At 38.2% G+C, this 25,366-nt stretch overlaps 1 protein-coding gene across 2 annotated transcripts in view; it reads left to right on the top strand.

The window, feature by feature from the left end:
• The window catches only part of FAC1 (AMP deaminase, putative / myoadenylate deaminase), a 173,373-nt gene that overhangs the window by 20,664 nt on the left and 127,343 nt on the right, over positions 1 to 25,366 (top strand). For both annotated transcript variants that reach the window (XM_089983371.1, XM_089983370.1), the window contains exons 2-3: positions 22,504 to 22,664; positions 23,133 to 23,340. In XM_089983371.1, coding sequence (XP_089839497.1) covers positions 22,504 to 22,664; positions 23,133 to 23,340 — 369 coding nt within the window. The remainder of the gene's footprint in view (positions 1 to 22,503; positions 22,665 to 23,132; positions 23,341 to 25,366) is intronic.

The raw sequence follows: 25,366 nt of genomic DNA, 5'->3' as shown, positions 1-25,366 counted from the left end.
CTCTACGAAATCAAAATCTACAAGTTCCACGCTGGATCACCTGATCTGGAAATTGTACGACCTCACAAGGAATTACCGCCCTAGAAGGTTTACCTGGTCTTGGACAATATACTTCCTCACAGGAATTCGCCATCTTTGCGGCTACCCGATCTTGGACAGTGTACTTCCTCACAGAGATTCACCACTCTAGTCGGATTACCTGATCTTGATCATACATACCCTTCACAGAGAATCCTTTGCGGACAAGGTCCTCAACTGATACCCATATCAATGATGCATACATCAAAACAAACCACTGCTCTCAGGGTCGATAGCCCCCAATAATGGGCAAACGCATATATATATCCTCAATGAGCATCACATCACTTCATCTGGTATTCAATTCATGAAATCACCCATTTCACCAATAAGGTTCCATGAACCATAGCTCACTTAAACATATATCGCATACTTTCAAAATTTGAGGTCACATGCATTTCAATCATATTATAAAAAAAGCATATTATCCTATGCATTATATCATTGCCACCAGGAGCATTTCATTATCCAAATCTAACCTCAAAGCATGAGTTCTATACCATGTGATCATGTATATATCAAGAATCTTACTAAACCTCAAGATACGTAACTTCTACGCAGTTCGAGTTATGCACACAAAATTCAAATTCTATATGCATCTAAGACATCCAAATCATGGCACCATCATATGCATACATATTTTTACCTCAAAGCACACCGCATTCGACCATATTAGTGTGAAACACACGCACAAATCTGCAAGACATTTTAGTCCAATATGATATCCATCAATCATGTTGTACAGGTATGATATATTCTCACAAACAATCATAATGCAACTCCCTGCAACACCGCTACGTAGGCGTGATGTATCATAAAAACTAAGTGTTTGTAGTCGTGAGGTGTCATTCCTCTAAATAGTCTAGCTAATGATTTGTAGGCGTATAAGTCAACCACCTAAAAGTTAATCATTTGTAGGCGTAACAAGTCAACTACTCAAAAACTAATCAGTTGTAGGCGTAACATGTCATTTACCTGCATAAGCATCATAATCATAAGGATCTAGGTTGAACCAAATTCATACGTAATTTCATTAATAAACTTTTACTACAAGATCCGTACTGGAAAATAAAGTCTTACTCGAACTTATTAAAGTGTCTATTTGCTAATTCTCTACCTAACCCGTCATGACGAAAATAAATATGGTTCTCTACTTTCATTGCTACTAGCGAGGCAGCTTGGGTTGTTGCTGGCTTTCCTTCGCGGTTCGCTTCTTCAGATCTGCTTCCTTCTTGCGACAAACTTTGGCGAAATGCCCCATCTTTCCGCAATAGAAACAACCTCCAGTGTCTCGAGGGCACAGTTGTCCCGGATGACCATAATTACACTTCGAGCATTTACGACTAGACGATCGATGTAGTTTGATTCCTTTGCCTTGCTTTTGTTTCTTAAGTGGGGATCTCTGCATTGCATCATTGGCAAGTCGGCATTTGCTAACTTCCTTACTACCAACTGACTTATTGTTCTGAATATCTTTAACTTGCTTACGTTGCTCCAAGCCTTGTGTGGCCAGATGCCACCTATCGTACTTTCGCTTATGGCAGCATTCTTTCCCTGAATGATCCACTTTACCACAGAAAGAGCATACAATAGAATTTCGGGGGTACAATAGATTAGGGGTAACTTGATGGTTATCCATCTGTTTATCGCACTGACCCTGGAAGGTGTTTTCGCCAGTCACACTATGACTCAAGTTCTGAACCATAGATTGGAGATGCATAACGGCTCCAGTCAAGACATTTATTGCCTCGCTCATCTCATTATATGACATCTAAATCAAAGCAACATATTTTAATCAAATTAAGTACAAAACAACCAAATCAATAGTACTTACTGTGCGATGCAGATGTCGGATGGTCAAGAATCACTATTTTCCCTGTCGCTCTGATACCAAGTTGTAACGCTCCAAAAATCCAGGATTTGTAACTTTTTAGAAAAGTTTAGAAAGCTTTGAAATCATACAATAATCAGAGTTTAAATAATACTTCAGCGGAAAATGATATTTTTAAAACCACAAGTCAATGGATCTTGAGCACATTACAGCGTAAACTTTCCTTTTGTCAAATCCCGCACAACCATTGAAATCAAATGGTTTAGAAACAGAGTTTCAATAATTGAGAATTCGTTTGTTGAAACCAAGAAGAAGCTTACTAAAACAATTTTATTAACTCACGGTTTAATAAAAGAGAAATTTTGAAACACACTTTATACCAAATTTACCAACATGTCCTCAGGAGCGAAACGTCAGGGAAAAAGCTCTATCTTGACCTCATCACGCCATCGTGCCATCGCAGACTGTATTACCTATCCAAAACCTGCCCATAAAATGGGTTAGTTTCACTAAAAACTGGTAGGTGCACAGACAGGACAATATTGAACATAATTAAGCAGAATAATTTAATATGTCAAGTAGATAGGCAATTATATAGCAATTTAATTTCAACAGATTCACAGAGCAACGACCATGAGCACAATGCTAAAATTATTACAAGCATTTTATTGGCATAAGTAGGCTAACTATTACAAGCAAAGCACTGCACAAGAAAGTTAACAAGCAAAATACAATGCTTCATCAACCACACACACAATTCCATAAGTATTGAACTTGTTGTACACTATAACTTTCACACGTGCATGATTGAACACATTGTGTGATCGGATTTAAATTATGTTTTGATATTAACTGGCCAAGCGGGTACGCACAAAGCACGACTCTAGAAACAACCTAGACTGATCCGGGGGTTTATTATGCTATGTATTTTAGGATAACCCGGATAGCTGACTGAGTCCGCACCTAAGGGGACGGTCGGTGACCAAGAGAGAAATCTCCAAAGCAGCATAAACAATGGATGCATCCCAAACATGGAGAGCTACCACCTAGGATAATTATAGTAGTCTCATTCCCCTAACTCTGATGACTGGGGAAGCCGAGTCTTTTGCTCGTAACTGCCATTAATGGCCTGTCCATCGAAGTTTTGTACCTTTCTGTCCTCTCTCCTGATAGGAGTCAGCGATTCGAATGAGTACATCAGGGGTAGTTAACTGAAGACCCATTCTACATACTCTGGTCTTTCGACCCACTCAAGTATCTTGCCGGTGAAGGCGAAAACATCACTTATTTAGGTGATCACAACATTTTGTTATTTGCACTCATCGAGGTTGCCACAACCTACTCATCCAATCATCGCAACGTAAGAAGACGTACTTGTCAAAAAGTACGGTCGTACATGTCATAAGTACGACTACGATGAAAGGGATATGGTTTCACAAAAGAAACCCCAACAGATATTATCTGCAAAAGAATTAATACAACACAGCATGGCAAGATAAGTCTTGAATTCACTTCAACAACATTTTTCATATTTCAATGATGCAAGGTCATCTCGGATCTCTCGTCCGATCAACAAAGTACTTAACATGTTATGCATGTCTAAAAGTACGCTATACTGAACAAGGAAGGTGTGTGGGCTTCTCAAAAGGAACACCCAACACACAACTTCATAACGATCCAAAGAATATAAGAGTGCTCATTTGGCACGATTCATCCTTAAAAGTCATAATGCCACATTAAGTCATTCACGCAAGGCACAACACTATCAATCTTACATCCAAAATTTATTTTAGTATCGACATGTGACACTAGATTGATAAATACAGAATGGGTCCTTCAACAGAACCTCACTCAATCATAGGCTCCTGCCCCCAATCGGGGTTATTCAAATTGAGCCGCAACTTGAATCAAGGTTATAAAACATTTCTCCCAAGTGTGTGGACTTGGGAGGGGCCAAATGTGACTTCGCAATCCTGTAAGACTTAATCATACTTTGCAAAAGTTGTGCATTTTGAAGAGCACCAAGTTCGCAGAAGGAAACTCATTTTTAGAGAACTGAAATGCACAAGCACAACTTCTAGTGTTTTGAAAACAAGTGAAATCAGGATAGACGCAAGACTACATTTATGTAAGTACATATTTACCATAGGTGTGAGCATATGCAGATTATAACATGACAACAAGCGACTCTCGACTTGCAATGCCACACATCGAACGAAAACACATAAGTAACACACGAGGTACCAAAACCAAACCTTGACCACTTAGATAGGCAACCACCTAAGGTCATAAGTAATACACGAGACACGAAGTCGTACCTCACTCAAAGGAAATGTGCAAGCAAACAAGGGCGTATGTATTTTAAGAAATACGAAACCACACCTCAAATTCATAAACAACTACACAAAATAATAATCGAAGAATGACATTGTACCTCGACCCATGAGCATACAAACATGATAACATGCAATGCAGACAAGAATAATACGCCAAGCAAAAGCAATATAAATCTAAGTACAACTAGCATGAACATCTTAATTATTTCAACTTAATTACGTTCATCAATTGCCCTTTGTGCGACTTTACCCTACCTCAAAATGTTGTGTAGTTGCGTACGCCTATGCGTGAGGATAATACGAGGGTCGGGCCACGGAGCACGAATGGAGCCTGTTGCGTAAGCTGCAAAGGTACGTTATTAGTATGCATTTAAATGAATAGGGAAAACGGCAATAAAGGACTGGGGTTTCGGCTTCTCTGCAAAACAAGGCAGGTATCAACGGTTCCTGCCGACTCGAAACAGAGCGGGGTAGGGTCCAATGACCCATGCCGGCAAAGGAAACAGGTGCAGGGGCCATCGGCCCCTGCCGGATATTTAAAGAGGGGCAGGGGCCAAGACGACTAAGAGAGGGGCAGGGGCCATCGGCCCCTGCTGGGTTTCTGAAACGGGAGGCAAGAGCCGAAGGCTCTTGTTGGCTTGAAAGGAAGGGCAGGGGCCATAGGCCTCTACCAAAAAGAGGAATGGCAGGGGCCGATGGCCCCTACCAAAAAAATGAGCAGAGAGAGGGGAGTGCAGGGGCAAAGGCCCCCTGCGGCTTCAAAAGAGGAGGCAGGGTTCCAATGGCCAATGTCGTTCATGGAGAGAAAGGGCAGGGGCCATCGGCCCCTGCTGGTCTTTAAAAGAGGAGGAGGGCAGGGGCCAAAGGCCCCTGTCGGTCTAAAAAAAAAATGGCAGGGGCCATCGACCCCTGCTGGGTTTTAAAAGAAGAGGGGCAAGGGCCGATGGCCCCTGCCGGAAGGTAAGAGAGGAGGGTGACAGGGGGACGACCGACCTCATGTTGGTCGCCTCGATCTCCCACGGGGAAGAGAAGGGGGTCCGCAGGGGCCATTGGCCCCTGCCGGCACTCTGGCGCACCCCAAAAGAGGGAAGGGGACGACAGGGGCCCTATAGGCCCCCTGTCGGATCTCCGATGGGCACGGAGGGAGGTGGGAGGGCGCGGCAGGGGCCGTGCGCCGCCTGCCGGCGTCCCGGCGAGTTGACAGAGAAGGGGGGGGGGGGAAGGAGGAGAAGAGGGAGGAGGAGACTGAGATAGAGGGCGTACCTGGAAGGGGGGCCGCCGCCGTCGGTGTCGGCTCCCTTGCGAGGTCGTCGGTGGCGGCGATAGGGAAGAGGCAGCAGCGTCGGGAGGAGAGGAGGAGGAGGAGAGAAGGGAGGTGTGCCTCCCCTCCCCTCATGCCCTTCTCTTAAAGACTCGGGGGAGGCGACAATCGGGGAAGCCCTCAACTGGTTTCCTTATTTTGTCGAGGAGGGTGGAGCGGCGTGGGCAGGGAGGGGCGCGGCGCATAGGGGAGAGGATTTGTTTTAACAAATCCTCCCTCTGTGTCGGGTTTTAAAACCCTGCCTAAAACGGGCCCGGGTCGGGTCCTGACCCGACCCGGCTCGGGTCCAATATTTTTTTTTTGACATGGGTTTTACAAAACTCGTATGGGAATGAGAAAGACCAACCCGAGTGTTCTTGCAATACCTTCAAACCAAGAAGAAAAAAAAGGAACATAAGCCATTTCTAAACCGAGGAATAACTTGAAAACATACAAACTCCCTCATTTTAAAAATCAAAATCAAGGAGCGAGAGAAAATGATGGTCAAAACAGAAGGTCTCAAAGAAGAGATTATAACAAAATTATATGTCATTTTTATAAAGCGCTGGGACACATCAAACCAGTGTGTCCAAAATGGAAGAAGATGGTGGCTATGTCTACTAGATTTCAACCACGTATAGAAGAAGGACCATCTACTTTCACCAATGGAGCTCTATCTCTAAGTCAAATCATGAAAGCTCTTCAACCAGAGCAACTTCCGGGGTTGCCTTGTCAACATTCTCCTCTCCCGGTAAGACTTCTTGGCTTTTAGATTTGGGTGCCTCCTTTCATATGACTCTAAATATTTTCTCTCTTTTCGAATATTGAAAAAATGTATCTCCATCTTTTGTTTCAACCGCAGATGTCACTTCTTTTGAAATCAAAGGGATTGAAAATTTTGAAATTTGAATTTTTTATTCCCAAAATTAGATTTATATCAAAACTAAATTTAAATTTTCTTTCGGTCTCTCAACTCTCAGACCATGGGAGTGATATAAAATTTTCATCTAACAAATGTTGGATACAGGATCACCGGTCCGGAGAGTTGATTGGGGAAGACTCTAGGAAGGGAGATCTATACTACGTGGATTTTCTTCAAATACCAAAGAACTTTTTTTTAATATTGCCCAACATAAAGATATAAATGTTTAGCACAAACGACTTGGGCATCCCAATGTCATCAAGCTTTCTTATTTACATTTTGTTAAAGATCTTTGTAAAAGTAATTTCACTTGTAATGATTGTATTCTTGAAAAAATGAGAAGCTTGCTTTTTGAACAAAAAACTATGTTTACAATCAAATCATTTGAACTTGTTCATTCGGATGTATGGGGACCGACACCTGTTATATCAAAAGGAGGGTTTACGTATTATGTTATTTTGTTGATGATTACTTATATATTGTTAAATATACTTTCTTAAACATAAACATGAAGTTTTTGTATCATTTAAAGCATATCACATGATGATTAATAATCAATTTAATGAAAACTTAAAAATTCTTAGAACCGACTCCGGAGGTGTGTATCTTTCAAATGAGTTAAAAAATTATCTTGAAAATTACAGAATTGTTCATCAAAAGTCTTGTCCAAAAATACTTCAACAAAATGGTTTAACTGAAAGAAACCATAGACATATTATTGAAACAACTAGAACCTAAACATAAACATTCCAAAACCACTAGAAAACATAAACATTCCAAAAGGATTTTGGGTCGAGGCGGCCCTTGCATCCGTTTATCTTATAAATCATCTTCCATTCGAAAATTTAAATAAAATTTCACCTTTTGAAATATTATATAAAAAAGAACCCGACTACAATAGATTGCGATTTTTTGGATGCAAATGTTTTGTTCTTACGGATAAAAATGACAAACTCTCGTGCATTTTTTGGATATTCTGAAACTCAAAAGGGTTTCGATGTTATGATATTAAGAATGATAAATTATGTGTCTAAAAATGTAACCTTCTTAGAAACCATTAGTGGTTTTGAAAAATGTGAACCTCATGAGGAGAATGTTGACCATTCTTTCTTGTTTGAGTTATTGCCTAGAAATGATGATGTCTCTAGTGATAATAAATTCACATATAATGATCTTAGTGATAATGAAGTAGAAAAAAATAACAACTCTTCTCATCAATCTGCCGATCATCATATTTGAAGAAAGAGCATCTAGTGATCCTATCACTTATACACATAGAGATAAAAGCTTTTTTCAAAGTGCAATTGAAAAATATAGTGAACCTAGTGAATTTACCTCTTCACAAGAGATAAATCTTCGAACAACCGAAAGGACTAGAAAAGTTCCTTCTAGGTTTATATCCTATGATTAATTTTCTCCTAGATGTAGAGTTTTTCTTAGCGCCATTCACTCATATGTGGAACCTAAAAACTTTGAAGAAGCTAAGAAGAGTGTTTAATGGAGAAAAGCTATGGATAATGAGCTTAGAGCTCTTAGGAAAAATGAGATATGAGAATTTCAAAATCTTCTTAGTGAAAAGAAAACTATAGGGTGTAGATGGGTTTTCAAAGTCAAGACCAAGAGTGATCAATCTCTTGAAAGATACAAAGCCCGCTTAGTTGCCAAAGGATATAGTCAAGAATATAGAATAGACTATGATGAGACATTTGCCTCTGTTGCGCATATGGTTACTGTTAGATGTCTCGTTACCATTGCTTCAATTAAAAAATAGAACATTTATCAAATGGATGTCAAAAATGCTTTTTTGAATGGTGATCTTAATGAAGAAGTGGATATGGATGCCCCTTCAGGTATGGAGATTCCTAAAGATAAAGTGCTTCGCCTACGAAAAACTCTATATGGTTTGAAATAAGCTGCCAAGGCTTGGTATGATAGATTTAATAATGTAATGTTGGAAAATAATTTTTCTTCATGTTTTACTGACACAACCTTGTTTGTCAGAAAATCCAATGCAGGGATAGTAATTTTATTATTGTATGTTGAGGATATGTTAATAACAAGTGACGATACTAAAGGAATTAAGAGCATAAAATCTATTCTAAAAGATAAATTTGAAACATCGAACTTGAGATTCCTAACATATTTCTTAGGAATTGAAGTTGCTTATTCCCATAGAGGTTATTTTTTTATCTCAAACTAAACTTGCATTTGAGATTATTGATAGGTCAGGAATTACAAATGATAAAATCTGTGAAACTCCTGAAGTAGTAGGAATAAAGATGAAAATTGATGATGGGATTCTTCTAAAAGACCCCATTCCTTACATGCAATTTGTTGGATCTCTAATGTATCTTGGTATCACTAGACTTGATATTTCACATGCTGTTCATATTGCAAGCCAATTCCAACATGTGCCTACATCAGTTCATATGAGTGCAATTCTTCGGATCATGGGTTCTTTGAATAAGGGAGTATTTCTATCTTCATCTTCTAAATTAAATTTAATAGCATATACTGACTCTGACTGAGGAGGTGACCCAAATAACCGTCACTCCACCACTAGTTTTGGTGTGTTTTTAAGAGAATCATTAATCTCATGGAGATGCAAGAAACAACAAAATGTGTTCTTATCATCTACTGAAGCCGAATACCGAGCCATGACAACTACTACCATGGAGATTGTCTGGATTCGTAAGACATGGGGATTCATGTTCAAGAGCCCACAAAGCTGTGCTGTGATAACAAGAGCGCAATCTATATTGCCAAAAATCACACATTTCATGAGCGCACCGAGCATATCGAGATGGACTGCCACTATGTTAGAGAAGAATATTTAAAGAGAGTTATAGAGTTTCCTTATGTAATATCAGAATATCAATTGGCGGACTTCTTCACCAAGGCGCTCTGTTCTCCTAGATTCAACTTTCTCCTTGGCAAACTTTCGGTCATTTCGCCTTAAGTTTGAGTGGGGGTGTTAAATTGTATCTTATATATATATATATATATACTCTTTCTATAGTAATATCCACTAAGGGTAAACATATCTTTTTTCCTTTTTCACACACTTTTCTTTTCTTTATTTTTCCTTATTTTTCTTTTTCTTTTTATTCTTTTTATTTTTCCCGTTTTTTTGTCTTGTAGCCATGGAGGGGCCCACCTCATAGGAACGTTGGGCCCCTCCAATGCTCACATGAGGGAGCCCCTCCAAGGGTCCTCTCTTGTTATAAATAGGGGTCTTCCCCTTTGTAAATTCTTAAGCTTTTAGGAAAAGCTCTTCACTATTCAATAAAGATTATATTTCATTTATATGCCTTTGTGCATTTATGATCTCTTCTATGTGTTGTGCCTTTGAGCACACTTATTTCAAGTGTTCATCTTGTGCCTTTGTTCACACATTACGTATTGAGCATTTAGTGTCTTTGTACACCATCTCTTTGAAGACATTTTCATAAAAAATATAACAGAATACTACAATGAATTGTCCAAACTTTGGGAAGAATTATCCATTCTTGAGCCCAAGTAGCATTGCTCGGAAGATATAGAACTCCGAGAAAAACAACTTGATGCGAAACATTTCTATCAATTTATAAATGGTTTGAGATTAGAGTTTGAAACTACCAAATCAGCTCTTTTCTATAGAGAAAAAATTTCTTCTATTGTTGGCACTATTGAAGAAAATAAGCTAAGAGGGCATTCCTTGAAAAATGAAGACGACTCAGTTTTAGCTGTCTCTAGACCTAGAAACTACATGCGCCCTTACAAGCCACCTCCTTGAAAGCAAGGAAACGAATATGATAACAAGCCTTATTGAAAACAAGGCAATGAATATGACAATAAAAAGATTATTTGTTATAATTGTCATGAGCTGGGACACACTAAACCACAATATCCTAGATTTAGAAAGAGAAAAGAAAATAAGGTGGCTTCGTCTCAAGAAACAAAAGAAACAAACAAATCTCTTGATGCACCCGTATCTATGTTAAAACTTATGGGGATTCTTTAACCTGAGTTTAAATGAATATCTTCTTCAAATGAAGCATCTACTTGTGTTGTTGTTTCTTTTTTTTTTTCGATCCCGGTAAAACTCTTTGGCTTTTTTACTCTGGTGCTTCTTTTCATATGACCCCCAATCATAACATTTTATCCGAATGTCATATTAATTCAAGCGTATCAAATGTTTTCACGGCCGATGGTACTATTAGAATGGACCACCGAATACATATAGTGCAGAAAGTAAGAAGACAAAATGAAGAAGAGGGCTACGACAACAAAGGGAACTTCTTCTCTCTTAGAAGTCGTGCCCTATTCCATGTGTGTATTTATATACAAAAAACAAAAAGTGGGTTGGATCAATTATGTTTTGGATCCATACCCGAATATGTTAAAATTACATATTACATCAGAACCAGAAAACCCGATCCATATTAGAGACCCAGACCCGATACAGTCTTAATACCCTCTCTCAAGTTGTGCATGGTCCAGTACCATGAACAACTTGCCTTTGAGATACCAAAATCGCGCACTCGTAAGTCCTTTGGTCAGAAGGTCAGCAACCTGATCTCCTATTGGTACATAAGTTGGAATAATTTCTTTGTCCTCAACTTTCTGTCGAACAAAATGTTGATCGATCTCTATGTGTTTTGTTTGACCATGATGGATAGGATTGAAGGCAATTTGTATGGCACTTTGATTATCGCAAAACAGATTTGCAGTGTTCACCCTCTCTCCTATTTCGGTTAATAAATGTCTTAACCATGTAACTTCAGCAGTAGCGGATGCCATGGATCGGTACTCAGCTTCTGTACTGGAATGTGCAACAACACGTTGCTTCCTACTACTCCATGCTATTAAGTTTCCGTCAACATAAACATAATACCCGGAAACTGATTTTCTATCGTCTGGATCTCCTGCCCAGTCTGCATCTGTATACACTTCCAACTGTCTATGTTCTACTTTTGTCTTTGATTGATGATAAACAAGTCCATCTCCAAGAGTACCCTTCAAGTACCTAAGAATTCTTTTAACAACATTCATGTGTTCTGTATATGGATCATGCATGAACTGAGAGACTTGATTCACTGCTTACACAATATCCGGCCTTGTAAAAGTAAGATATTGAAGCATCCCAACTAATCAACGATAATACTTTGGATCTTTATATGCCTCCCCATCCTGAGCACTGAGTTTATGGTTTAACACGCTAGGAGTATTCAATGGCTTGCAATTCTTCATTCCTGATTTCTCCAAAAGGTCCAGTGCATACTTGTATTGGGTTAACAAAAGACTAGTATTTTGTCGATCCACTTCAACCCCCAAGAAATATAGTAGAACACCCAGATCCTTCATTTTAAACTTCTGACTCAATAGGGCCTTTGTGATCTCTATATGCTTACAAGAATTTCCTGTAATAATAATGTCATCTACATATATGAGGAGTAAGATGCTGACCTGATGTTCTCGAAGGATAAACAATGAATGATCAAGTTGAGATCGAATGAATCCATATCGCTGTACTTCAATGGAGAAACTGTCAAACCATGAATGTGATGCTTGCTTCAGTCCATAGATGGCTCGTCGCAACCTACAAACATGTGTCTCAGGATTGTTTTTTGCGTAACCAAGAGGTTGCTCCATGTAGACTTCTTCTTTTAGATCACCATGTAAGAATGCATTTTTAACATCAAGTTGACTTAGAGGCCATCCATGCTGAACCGCTAAGGATAACACAAGTCGTATGGTTCCCATTTTTACAACTGGACTAAAAATCTCGTCATAGTCTTCTTCATATGCTTGTGTGAAGCCTTTAGCGACAAGTCTTGCCTTATATCTGACAGATGAAATTAAGAATGTAGGAGAAATTTGGAAGGGAATAGTGACAGAGGTAGAAGAAATAAAACTAGAAGAAGAAATCTGATCTGAATTTGGGTTCAGATCTAAACAAACAAAATATCCAACACTGATAAAAGAAAACACGCCTGGACAGATTTAAGCCTCGAGAATCATCAGATCCAAAACAGATAAAGGAAATCACGCACGATCTGATCTAATGATCAGATCTGAAGTCAGATCTGCGGTCACGCAAGATCTGATCTCACGACCAGATCTGGGATTAGATAACGATTAGATCTGTGAACAGATCTGCAGTCGCACAAGTTCTTATCTAACGATCAGATCTGGGATCAGATCTGTTCCGATCGAGAGTACAGAAAATTATATTGAGATAGGAGAAGAACAAGACCTTAAACAAAAGTTATTGATGATCGATAGAAAGATTGGGGCAGGATTCATAAGGGATGCAGATAACGTTAGGGAGAGAAGGAAGAAAACACTTACCTGGAACGTGGATCTCACTCGACACCTTCTTGGAGACAATTCAAGACACATAGGCCTGGTGCTCTGATACCATATTAGAATGAACCACCGAACACATGTAATGCAGAAAGTAAGAAGACAAAATAAAGAAGAGGGCTGCGGCAGCAAAGGGAACTTCTTCTCTCTTAGAAGTCGTGCCCTATTCCATGTGTGTATTTATATACAAAAAACAGAAAGTGGGTTGGATCAATTATGTTTTGGATCCATACCCGAATATGTTAAGATTACATATTACATCAGAACCAGAAAACCCGATCCATATTAGAGACCCAAACCCGATACAGTCTTAATAGGTACATCTCTTGAAATAAAAAGCATTGAAAAAATTTTGAATTTTTTTTGCAAGAGTTTAAAAGGTTTATTTTTCGAAAATAAGATGAGAGAGAATCGTTTACGGTGGTTTGGACATATTCGGCGAAGGCCTAATGATGCTCCAGTTAGAAGGATGGAGAAATGGGAAAATATATTAGTTAAAAGAGATCGGGGTAGGCCTAGGAAGACTTGGATGGAGATGATAGGAAAGGATATGAATGCTTTGAACCTCACCGAGGACATGGCATTGGATAGAAATGATTGGAGGAGAAGGATTCATGTGGAAGACCCAGAATGATTTTCTTTTTTTGGTTCATATCGCCGACCCCAATTGTTTTGGGATGAAGGCGTAGTTGTTGTTTAAAAGGTTTATTATTCCAAAAGTAAGGTATATTCTTAAATTAAATTTAAATCTTTTGTCAGTTTCTCAAATATCTGACCATGGATGTAACGTCTCATTCTTTTCTAATGGTTGTTGGGTGCAGGATCGCTAGTCAGAGAAGCTGATTGGGGAAGGCCATAGAGGAGGCCTCTACTATATAGATTTTTTGGAAATTTCTAAGGATACCTTTAGTTGCAATGTTCATACAATTGACTTGGATTTATGAAACAAACAACTTGACCATCTTAATGTATCAAAAATTCAATACATTCCAAATCTGAAAAAGTTTTGTAACTTTGAAAATTTTTAAGTGTAAAGACTGTATCCTTTGTAAAATGAAGAGATTACCATTCCATGAAAGACCTTTTATTTCCTCTAGATCGCTTGAGTGAATACATTAGGATGTCTGGGTCCAACACCAATTGTATCAAAAGGTGGATATGCATATTATGCGATTTTTGTTGATGACTTTTCTAGGCATACTTTAATCTACTTCCTCAAGTATAAGTCAGAAGTCTTTTTACATTTTCAAATATTTCACAACTTAGTCAAAAACAAGTTTAAAAATAACATTTCTATTTTTCGCACTGATTTAGTGAGAAAATTCTTATCAAAAGAATTTAAAGATGATCTAAATTTACATGGCATCACACACCAAAAATCTTGTCTTTACACACCACAACAAAATGGTATGGCTGAACGAAAACACAAACACATTATAAAAACAACTAGAACTTTACTAATAACATTCCAAGTACAAAAGAATTTTTGGGTTGAAGCAACTTTAACTGCCACATATCTTATTAATAGAATGCCATTTTCTCTTAAAAACATAACACCGGTTGATTTTTTTTTTTAAAATTAGCTTCTGATTACTCTAGATTGAGAGTTTTTGGATGCAAATGTTTTGTTTTTATTAACAGAAATGATAAACTCTCCTCGTCGGCTATTCCCTGTGTTTTTTTATGTTATGCAGATAACCAAAAAGGCTATCAGTGCTTTGATCCCAAAAGTAAAAAGTTGTATGTTTCAAGGAATGTGCCTTTTTTAGGAAAAAAAAAGTTTCTTTGACTTTGAAAAGGCTGAGTAGTCGTTTTTATCTGATTTGATTCCAAGTTCCCCGTCGAAGTATGACATGGTGCATATGCGGGTATTCCGCAATACAGGAGCTCGCACTATGAGCTGCAAGATCAGCGGGAGAGGACATTTTTATTTGACGTATAAAGGAGAAGAAAATAAGCCCTCGCCGCTCAGGATACCATACGTATGATACATATGGGTTTTTGACACATATTGGTTTTAGTGTCAGATTTGGGAATATCAAAAAGAGGATCTAAAAGACATGATTTTTAACATAGATGGATGCAATGATGCAGAGTCTCAAATGACATCTAGAGTGACAAAAGTAAGGAAGAGTCAAAAGGAGACAGTAATGCACCAAGCTTTCCTGATTGAAAAAAAGCGGAGTTCGTCTTATGCTAAAGCCAACGGACAAATCGAGTCAACGAACAAGATCTTGATTCAAGGGGTGTCTCGTTGCATTTGTGGGTCCGTTCTCTTAGGTACCTTCTGTTGCTGTGGGGGAAAACACAAACAAATTGCTTTCTCAGATGATAGAAAGGGGAAGAGGTGCGGTTACGAGAACAAGGTATAGAACCTACCTTGGAAAGAGCTGAAAGCCTCAGTCAGCCTAGAAACAAGCCTTATGGTTTGGATATATAGAACATGGTAGGAATAATAAGAATCAAAGTCTAGGTTGGTTGGTGTGCCTAGTGATAGGAGACTACCTAGCTCGGTTCAAAGAGCACTTGATACGTCAAGTGTGAACAACAGTGGTTTGCCGGCAAGCTCGTTCTGATCTTGGACGCAATACATTGGAATCTTGATGCACCACCATGAACGCAATCACGCGTCCGCCTGCGGTGCGGTAAGGCACCACCCTATTATGCCAGCAGTCTGGCGTGTCTGCTTAGTTATCCTCATCAAGCTATGTCACACAGACTCTTCTAACAGGGCACAACACCCAGGCGGGTGCGATACTTGGACACAACTTCCTTTGTGTTAGGTGAAGTCAACCACATTGAGGTCCATTTCTATCCAAAAGTAGATTCAGTTAACCCTAATCAAGTCCATTTTTATCTATAATATATATATATAAATACATAATATATATATATATATATATACACCCTCCCCGCACCCAAGTTTTTTTAAAGTGCTGCATCGCCGCACTCAGAGACTACCTAGCTCGGTTCAAAGAGCACTTGATACGTCAAGTATGGCCAACAGTGGTTTGCCGACAAGCTCGTTCTGATCTTGGACGCAGTACATTGGAATCTTGATGCACCACCATGAACGCAATCGCGCGTCCGCCTGCGGTGCGGTAAGGCACCACCCTATTATGCCTGCAGTCCGACGTGTTTGCTTAGTTATCCTCATCAAGCTATGTCACACAGACTCTACTAACAGGGCACCGCACCCGCAACCAAGCGGGTGCGACACTTGGACACAACTTCCTTTGTGTTAGGTGAAGTCAACCATATTGAGGTCCATTTCTATCCAAAAGTAGATTTAGTTAACCCTAATCAAGTCCATTTTTATCTATATTATATATATAAATACACAAATGCATAAATTATATATATATATATATATATATATATATATATATATATATATATATATATATATATATATATATATATATATATATATATATATGTATATACCCTCCCCGCACCCAAGTTTTTTAAAATGCTGCATCGCCGCACCCACACCCGCACCTATGTGACATAGTCATCAAGCCACTTACTTTCATGATCATGAATATGATCTTGCTGGTAGTATTGATATAATGGATGGGCATAACCTTGGTAATGGTCCTATAATTAACGAAGAACATTCTCATAGGAACCAAAACTATTTGCTATATTCTAGGCATAAGAATCCTAATCACCCATGTGCACTAAAAAAATATGCTAAACAATCTGAAATTCAAATCAGAAGGTCATCTAGGATCTCTAAACCACTTGAGAAGTTTATATCTTATGACTCTTTTTCTCCAAAATACAAAACATTCATTGCATTAATTCACTCATATGTAGAACCTTCAACCTATGTTCAAGCTAAAGAATATTCTGAGTGGGTCGAAGCCATGATGATAGAGTTATAAGCTTTAAAAAAGCTAATACTTGAATCATTCAAGATGTTCCACAAGAAAAGAAATCTATAGGTTGCAGGTGGGTATTTAAAATCAAGACCAAACCAAGAGTGATGGAACTCTTGAAAAATATAAAGCCAGATTGGTTGCCAAAGGCTATTCTCAGGAATATGATATAGACTACGAAAAAACTTTTGCACTAGTTGCCAGAATAACCACTGTTAAGACTCTAGTAACCTTAACTTCGGTTAGAAAATGATGTATATTTCAAATGGATGTCAAACATACTTTTATTAGTAGAAACTTGGTTGAAGAAGTCTATATGGAGGCACCTCGTGATATAAATGTTGCTAAGGGAAAAGCTCTTCGTCTGAAAAAAGCTCTCTATCTATGACCTTAAATACCAAAGATTTGGTATGGCAGGTTTAGTCATGTTATGATTGATCTTGGATTCATATCTTGTTTGAATTACACTCCTTTGTTTGTTAAGATTTCCGATGCATGTATTATTGTCCTACTTCTCTATGTAGGCGACATGATCATCACAGGAGGAGACAAACATGGAGTTGAAAATATCAAAAAATTTCTCAAACAACATTTTGAAATGATTGATTTACGTTTTTTAAAATATTTTTTAGGAATTGAAGTTGCTTACTTTTCTAGAGGATATTTATTATGTCAGTTTAAGTTTGCATTTGATATTATTTTCAGGTCGGGAACCACAGATGATAATAACGTTGATACTCCAAAATGCGAATTGATGATAGCGAACCCCTTAAAGATCCTACTCCTTACAGACAACTTATTTAAACACTTTCTTATCTTTCAATTAGTAGGCCTGATATAACTCACGCTGTACACACAACTAGTCAATTTCAACACATTCTCACTTCTGTTCACATGGGAGCAGTTCTGCATATTATTAGATATATTAAAAATTCAAATTTTAAAGGATTTTTTCTGTCTGCTTCATCTTCATTAGATTTACTTGCTTACACTGATGCTGATTGGGGAGGTGATCTCAATAATGGACACTCAACTATTGGTTTTTGAGTGTTTTTAAGTGAATCTCTGATTTCATGGCAGTGCAAGAAGCAACAAAATATTTCGCTTTCTTCAACTAAAGCTGAATATCGGGCCATGGCAACTACAATGATTTAGGCGGTGTGGCTTAGAAGGTTGTTGGCTGACATAGAGTTCAAGTAACTAGTGCCTCACACATGTGTCGTGACAACAAGAGTGCAATCTATATTGTCAGCAATCATACTTTTCATGAACAGATTAAATATATTGAAATGGATTGTCATTATGTTTGATATGACTATTTTCATGGGACCATAGATATGCCATATGTGATATCAAAACATCAATTAACATATTTTTTCACCAAACCTCTCACCGCTATCTTTCTTTTAGACAAACTTTCAGTTATTATACCATAAGTTTGAGGAAGTGTTAAAATATACATATATGTATATATATAAAATATTATTATTATTTTTTATTTTTTTATTTGTTTGTATTTTTCTCTAATTCAAAATGAACTAGAGCTCTAACTAGTCAACAAGATGTTGACTAGTCTTAGAGCTGTTGGAACTAGTCCAATAACTACAAATAGAGCCGTTGGACTAGCTCTAACGACTCTATTGAGTCCTCTGATCTCCCTTTTCTCTCATGTATATAAATAGGGGTTGATCTCCCTCTTTGATGTATGCTTCTTGCATTTAGTTGATGAATAAAATATTTATTTTTTAAGTGTTCTTGTGAATACCCCTTGTGTGGGTTTTGGTAGTGTGCCCTTTTGTGGACACTTGTTCTCTTGAATCCTTGAAGGACATATTGTGTGAGATTAGAAGACTCTTGTTTCTTTACACCAATTTGTCATAAAAGAAAACTAATACAAATTTCCTAAGGGCAAAATACATCATGAATTTTTCTTTAGAATGTTGCCGACATGGTGAGGCCGAATAGCATCACTATGAACTCGTATTGTTCGTCATTAGTACAAAATGCCATTTTGTATATGCCATTTCCAGCCATTCTAATCTGATGGTAGCTGACTCTTAGGTCAATTTAGTGAAGTAACAAGCCTTATGCAATTCATTTATTATCAAGGTTGGATGTTTATCCCTCATGATTATGGTATTTAGGGCACGATAATCGACACAAGGCCTCCAAATATTGTCCTTTTTCTTAACAAGCAATACAAAAGATGAGAATGGACTGGAACTAGGTCTAATGACAACTTTCCAACACTTCATGGACCATTCTTTTCATCTCCTCTTTTTGAGCATGCACATACCGATAAGGGCTGCATTAATCGGTCCAATGCTGGGCACTAAACTATATGATGATTATGGATCTAAAATCATCCTCAAAACTGCCTAACAATGTTGCCATGCTTTGATGCACAACCTCAACCCCTTCGGTAGGCTCACTTGATGTGGTATGTTCAAATCTTACAGAGCATGATTCTCCTTTGTACTGAATCACGTTAGCTTAAATTTGAATTGAAAACATCAATCAAATTTGACCTCTTGAGGATCAAGGATAGGAGCTGCATGGCTTGTATCCAAAACACCCTCTCACAGACCAGCTAATAGGGAGATTGAAGTCACCCTATATCTATCTTTTATTAGTGTTGCACAACATCTGTCCCTAAGCAATAACCATCATTATTTAATGAAAAATGCCTTATGAGACTACATATGTACCAAAGGGCTCACCAAGTGTGGTTTGAGCCAAGGTGCGCCAAGCACTTAATAAGGTATGCTCGATCCTTAGGCATTAAACGTGGGTCTATGGATCCAAATGTGATGTAGTAAAGGTTTTCAAACTCAAGCTCAATGGTAGTGCCTATATAAGGCTGCTCAATTTGCAATTGGTGCAAAATTGAGAAGTTTCAAATTGAATTTCCATCTAAAATTCTCCTCCTCTCAAATTTCCCTTTTCCCATCTTCTCTCACCTCCCTTCTCCCTCATTTCTCTCTTCTTTCTCTCCCCTCATTGTTGCAAAGTGCCACTTGGTACTCTCATCATGCACGACAATCAACCTGATCATCACCTTTGCATCACCATCATCAGCTGTCTAACCACTTCTCTTCGACGGTCATCTCTCTGGCATCTTCCTTGAGACGAAAATTGATAATTTAAAGCAACTCTGCTTGTGTGAATTCTGGTAGAGCCCTTTGATCGTTGTATTCTTAGACTGTACATCAGTGATGGAGCCCCAATTGTTCACTGTAGCTAAGGTTGTCAATGGGTCGAGTTTGACTTGGACCTGACCTGTACCAAATCCTATATGGTCAGGGTTTGGTGATCAATAAGAAGGCCCGATTAGAATTTGGGTTGAACCCGAAGGGTCCGATTAATATATGGAGCCAGGTATGGTTTGTAAAATTTCATACTAGACCTAGACCCAACCCAAGTTTGAATTAATATCCGCAATTTGTCAATGTAAAAATGATAACAAATATTATTTTACTGGGTATGGTCTGGGTCTGGTTCATGGAATCTTTATATGATCAAAGCATAGTTTGTCTTATGGTGGGTTCAATTAGACTCGGGTCCGGACCCAGTACCATCATCTCAAGTTAGGTTTGGGTCTGGTTCCACTTAGGTTCGAAACACTGTTGTAAGTATCATTATTATGAGAAATAATGATAGGATACACACTCATATCATGATATGGGTGTATTGTATCTGTATCATACGCCACAACCCTGTATCGTACCGTATCGTGCAATACAGGGTGTATTATACGATACACCTTCAACACAGTTTAAAAAGGGCCAAATTGTAATTTTTTTTTGTTTTAAAAACCTCTTGAGGGCCAACTCCCTCATTTGTATAAAGGTCATTAGAGGGATATCCATGCACCTAGGAGTCGTGAGAACGATTTGGGGGCTGATCCATCCGCATGGGAGAAGGATTTTGCGGTTTACTCTAATTAGAGTGCATTTCCACCATTTTCCACTTAAGAAAGTGGATTAAGGTAAAAAATCCTCAAAAATTTGGTATTTATATATCATGGTATAAATCATTCCCTATACTCCAACAAAGATGACATCAGATGATCCGGTATGACATTGGCGCACTCAAGTAATGAGTGAAAACCAATTGAAAATTGAGTGCAACTATTGCTATAATATTTTTATTTGTGTAATATGTTCTTAATTGTAAGATATTTAATATTTTGCATTGTTCTTGTGAGATAGTTGATGTTTGATGATGTCTTATGTAGCTCATAGAGACATAAATGCTTCATATGTGATTTTATGGTTGTATTTTGTGCAATTTATCATTTTTCATGTGTTATGAGTTTTTTAAAATTTTTGCTATTTTTCTGATTTTTCATGTTTTTAAGGATTTTTAATTTTTTTTATTAAAAATTTATGATTTTTTACAATACTATACAATATGTATCTTATTTGGGGCCCAACAGATATGGGTAACAATACGATACTTACACCCTTGGTTTGAACCAAACCCGACCCGTTGATACCCCTAACTGTAACCCATTGCCTAGACGAGCACCAATCGCCCACGACTTCAATTTGGTAGCCCTCGACATAATTCTCCAACTCAGATCCTAGAGACCCTTCCCTGGAGCATCAGAGTCTTGATCAGTGATAAGAACACTGATCGATTACTCCATTTATTGGTCGGATGCTTCACTGCTTCGCCCACTCCCATGCCTGCCTCATATCCGCATCTGTTCAGCTGATAGGCTGATCCAACCTCTGTTCACTTGATTACCAGGATCTGACAACTCTTGCCAGCGCTCCATGGCTGCTCTGATTTCTGCTCAGTCAATTATCGATATGAGTCTTCTCTGCCGAAGTGCTAGCTCAAGTTGTGTAATGTAGCAAGATTGAGCCTCTAATAGTTCTATTGGACCACTCCTAGCGCATTGTCGGAATTTTCTCATCTCTGACCTATCTTCTTGGTGCCCTTCCCTTCAGATCAGGCTTGAGACTCTTATCTCAGAGAATCTAAAAAATGCCGACACAATTGGCCTTGGTTTGTGTCAAATTGAGATCTACGACACCAATCCCTTACTCGGGTACTCATTTGGAGCCATTCCCTTGCCAATCAAACCACACAATTGCCTACTGGGCTGCGCTTCTTAGTTCCGGGCCTATCACTAGAAACCCTTTGAATACTCTAATGATCACCTAAATTACTTCTAACCTTCTCTCCTCACAACCAAAGAAAATAGATGGGAGGCATAGATCACGTCCTTTTAGAACAACCCTATCATCTTTAAATGGATATTTTGAAACCAGGACACAATATGCAATTCTCCATCCCTGATCAATGGATATTTCACTACACATTTTTCTCGGCTTATTTTAGTTGATGTGAAAATGAAAAATTTATGTAGTAAAGAATACTTTCCATGGTTGGGTCGAGTCCGCTTCATCAGAAGAGATCACATTGTCAACAAATTGGATATAAGGGTAGGAACATATCCCCAATCAACTGTCTTTCAAACCTCTAAGCATCTGGGAAGGTGAGCTGTTTAATAAAATAATCACAGCTTGCCAAATCGAAAGACTGCCAACATTAAGCTAGGTAATCAAGGTCAACTTACATATTGGGCAGATTGTAGCTTGATATGCCTATGATGTGAACAGGTGGTATCTATTTTTAATGATTTTGTTTTATCAGAAAATTAATCTGTCTATTTTATGCGTATGATTGGCTTTTTCTTAAACATGTAAGCTTTATGACATTGTGGTCCTCCTTGTTGCATATTTATGGTGGGTCTCTCCTACATTACTAACCCATAGTTCTCAACAATGCAGGTTCTGCTAAAAGAGCTGGATCTGTCATTAGGCCTTCATCTCCGAAGTCTCCTGTTGCTAGTGCTAGTGCCTTTGAGAGTGTAGAGGGTTCTGATGAGGATAATGATTTGCCTGAAAATGGAAAGCTAGAAAATCATTATGGACACAATAATGGAAATGTGGTAGGGACTCTTTGTTTCTTCGCTGGTTTGGATGCATATTTTTCTTTGCAGAGATTTTGTTTCTCATAAGTTGCTGTATGGTGAAGAACTTTACCCACTATGACGACGATGCAGTAACTTTATATGGGAATGGGGTCTCTTTTCTTGAACATTCAGTGCTGCTTTTTAGTTCAGAGTTGTTGAACCATAGAAATTCAGCTAATGCATGAAAAGACCTCAAAATAAGTTTAATATTATGAGATTTATTTACCTCAAAATTTCACAGATATCACGTGTTATGTGGATAAGAAAAACACATTGACAAAACTTCTTTTCTCTGTTGAAATGCTTTTATATGCAGTATGTTGCTGCAGACAATGGGTTAATTAATTGAAATCCTGTCTCTCTGCTAAAACCACATCTGCCAATGTGTTCAATGCTATGCTAGGATGACCTAGCATTTTTGTGATATGTAAGTTTTGTGAACAGGAATTAGAAGGCAGGACATTGTTTCCTGCTATGACTGATCCTGTTATTGCCAACGAAGACCAGAAGCCGATTGTCGCAGCTAGCATGATTCGGTCTCACAGTGTTTCTGGAGACCTTCATGGTGTACAGCCTGATCCAGTGGCAGCTGATATTTTAAGGAAAGAACCAGAGCAAGAAACCTTTGTTAGGCTAAAAATCAGTCCAAATGGTAAGTGTGACTACTATTTCGAACTAGATCATGTTTGACTTTCTATCAAAGTACTTGGCTACATACATGATGTATATCTGTCATTAGTTTCTTACACCACATGAAGACACACACATATATTTAACTGTACTTATTTATATGCAGGCATCATCCGTGCATATATCATGTTTATGCATTTAGGCTTGCATGCGTTCTTGATTTTCTTTATTTGTGTGTGCAGCTGCATGGATGTGCCAATGTGTCTATGTTTTTATGTGGTTTTTGAAGAACCTATGTTCAATTGCTGATTCAATTCCTTCACCCTAAGGTTCTTTATCATCATAATCATAAACATGTCTTATATAATATAGAAGAGTCATATTATCAAATGATTTCTGCAATGCTGTCAATTCTCTGACCAAAATGTATGATACCACAGTTCTTCATGTCTATTTTTATTGTTTCTCTCCATCTTTTTTGGCTCTCTCTCTCCTATCATCACAATATAATACTGGTCCATGGATGTACTGATATAAGAAAAGGGGTTATATCCATAGGATATCATTTGTCACTGCAGCCACAACTCTATATTTAACCTTTTCCCTTGACCTTGACATAGTCCTCTGTCTTCTAATGATGAAGGCAGAAGCTGAACTCCAAAAGTACATCATAGCAAGTAACTGTTTGTTTCGTGAATGGATCATTGGCTCAATTGGCATCTGCTTGTGCCGGAATAATCATTGAAACATTTGATGTTTTCTTCTTGGACTTCTTATAAATCAACATGTCTGAGATTGCCCCTTTCACATGTCTCAGGATTCTCCTAACCACCTCGATGTGGCTTTGGTTTGGTGCATGCATGAACTAAGAAATATGGTTAACAACAAAAACCAAGTTTTATCTCCTAAAATGTGGGGTACTGTATAGCATATAGTAATATTCTGTATTGTTTTGTTTTCTCTAGAGATGGATTACTATCATGTTCTTTGCCCAAATTTGCATTAAGAGGCAAAAGTGTATTGGTCAACTTGCAGCCCATCATTTCGTTTCAATCTAAGAGATCTTGCATATATTTCATTTATGTCAATATCACACATCTGCTAGTCCATTTGCACTCCAAGAAACTATCACGAAAGACCCAAGGCCTTTATCTGACACTTTTGATGCAATACACATTTTAGGTGTTCAGACCTTCCTTTGTTACTAGTAAAACGAATATTATATACATAGATCAAAACAATAGTGATCCAAAGATCATCGAGATGAATGAACAATGAGTAGTGTCATTGACTTTTGTGAAAACCAAGTGATTGCACAGTTGCACTGAAACTATCTAACTATGCACAAGGTGCCTTTGAAGGACATAAATAGGTTTCTTTAGTCAAAGGACAGTCTCCATATCGACCTTTTCTTATAAGTTTCCATGTAGAAATACATTTTTAATGTCTAGCTGATATAGTTTTCACTCATGGGTGGCTGCCAAGTACAAGATGACCAGATGATACCCATATAAAAAATGGGGATGATTGTCTTATCAAAATTCAAACCATGATCCCGAGTATAACTTGGCTACGAATTTGGCTTTGTACTACTCGATGTTTATGTCTGTCATGCATAATTTTGTACACATGCATCTAACAACATTTTGTACATAGGGCTCTCCACTACTTGCCTAGTGCCACAGTCGTGAAGTGCATTTATTTCTTTATTCATATCCTTCACCCATATTTGATTTTATTTTGGTTCCTTTTCTTCATCCAGAGCAGTAATGCCAATCCTAAATCAAGAGAAAAGACTTCATAAAGTGCGCACTTTTTATGTGATGCCTAACTCTGAAAAACATGCGGAACTCAAAAGACAAGATTGAGGAGGTAGGTCTTAGTAAGAAGGTGGCAGTGGCATCTATGTTGTTTTCTTTGGCTGCATACTCTCAGTTTGGCCTGAGCCTCTAAGGGAAGTTTAATACCAAAGTTGCCAGTCGAGAAAGTGAGAGTGGGAAGTGATTCAGGAAGCAGAAGCAGGAAGCGATTCAGGAAATAGAAGCAGG

This window comes from Nuphar pumila, chromosome 12 (genome assembly GCF_984573655.1).
Source record: "Nuphar pumila chromosome 12, dmNupPumi1.hap1.1, whole genome shotgun sequence".
Taxonomy (NCBI): domain Eukaryota; kingdom Viridiplantae; phylum Streptophyta; class Magnoliopsida; order Nymphaeales; family Nymphaeaceae; genus Nuphar; species Nuphar pumila.
Note: the sequence above shows the minus strand (reverse complement) of the source record. Positions and strands in the feature narration are given on the sequence as shown.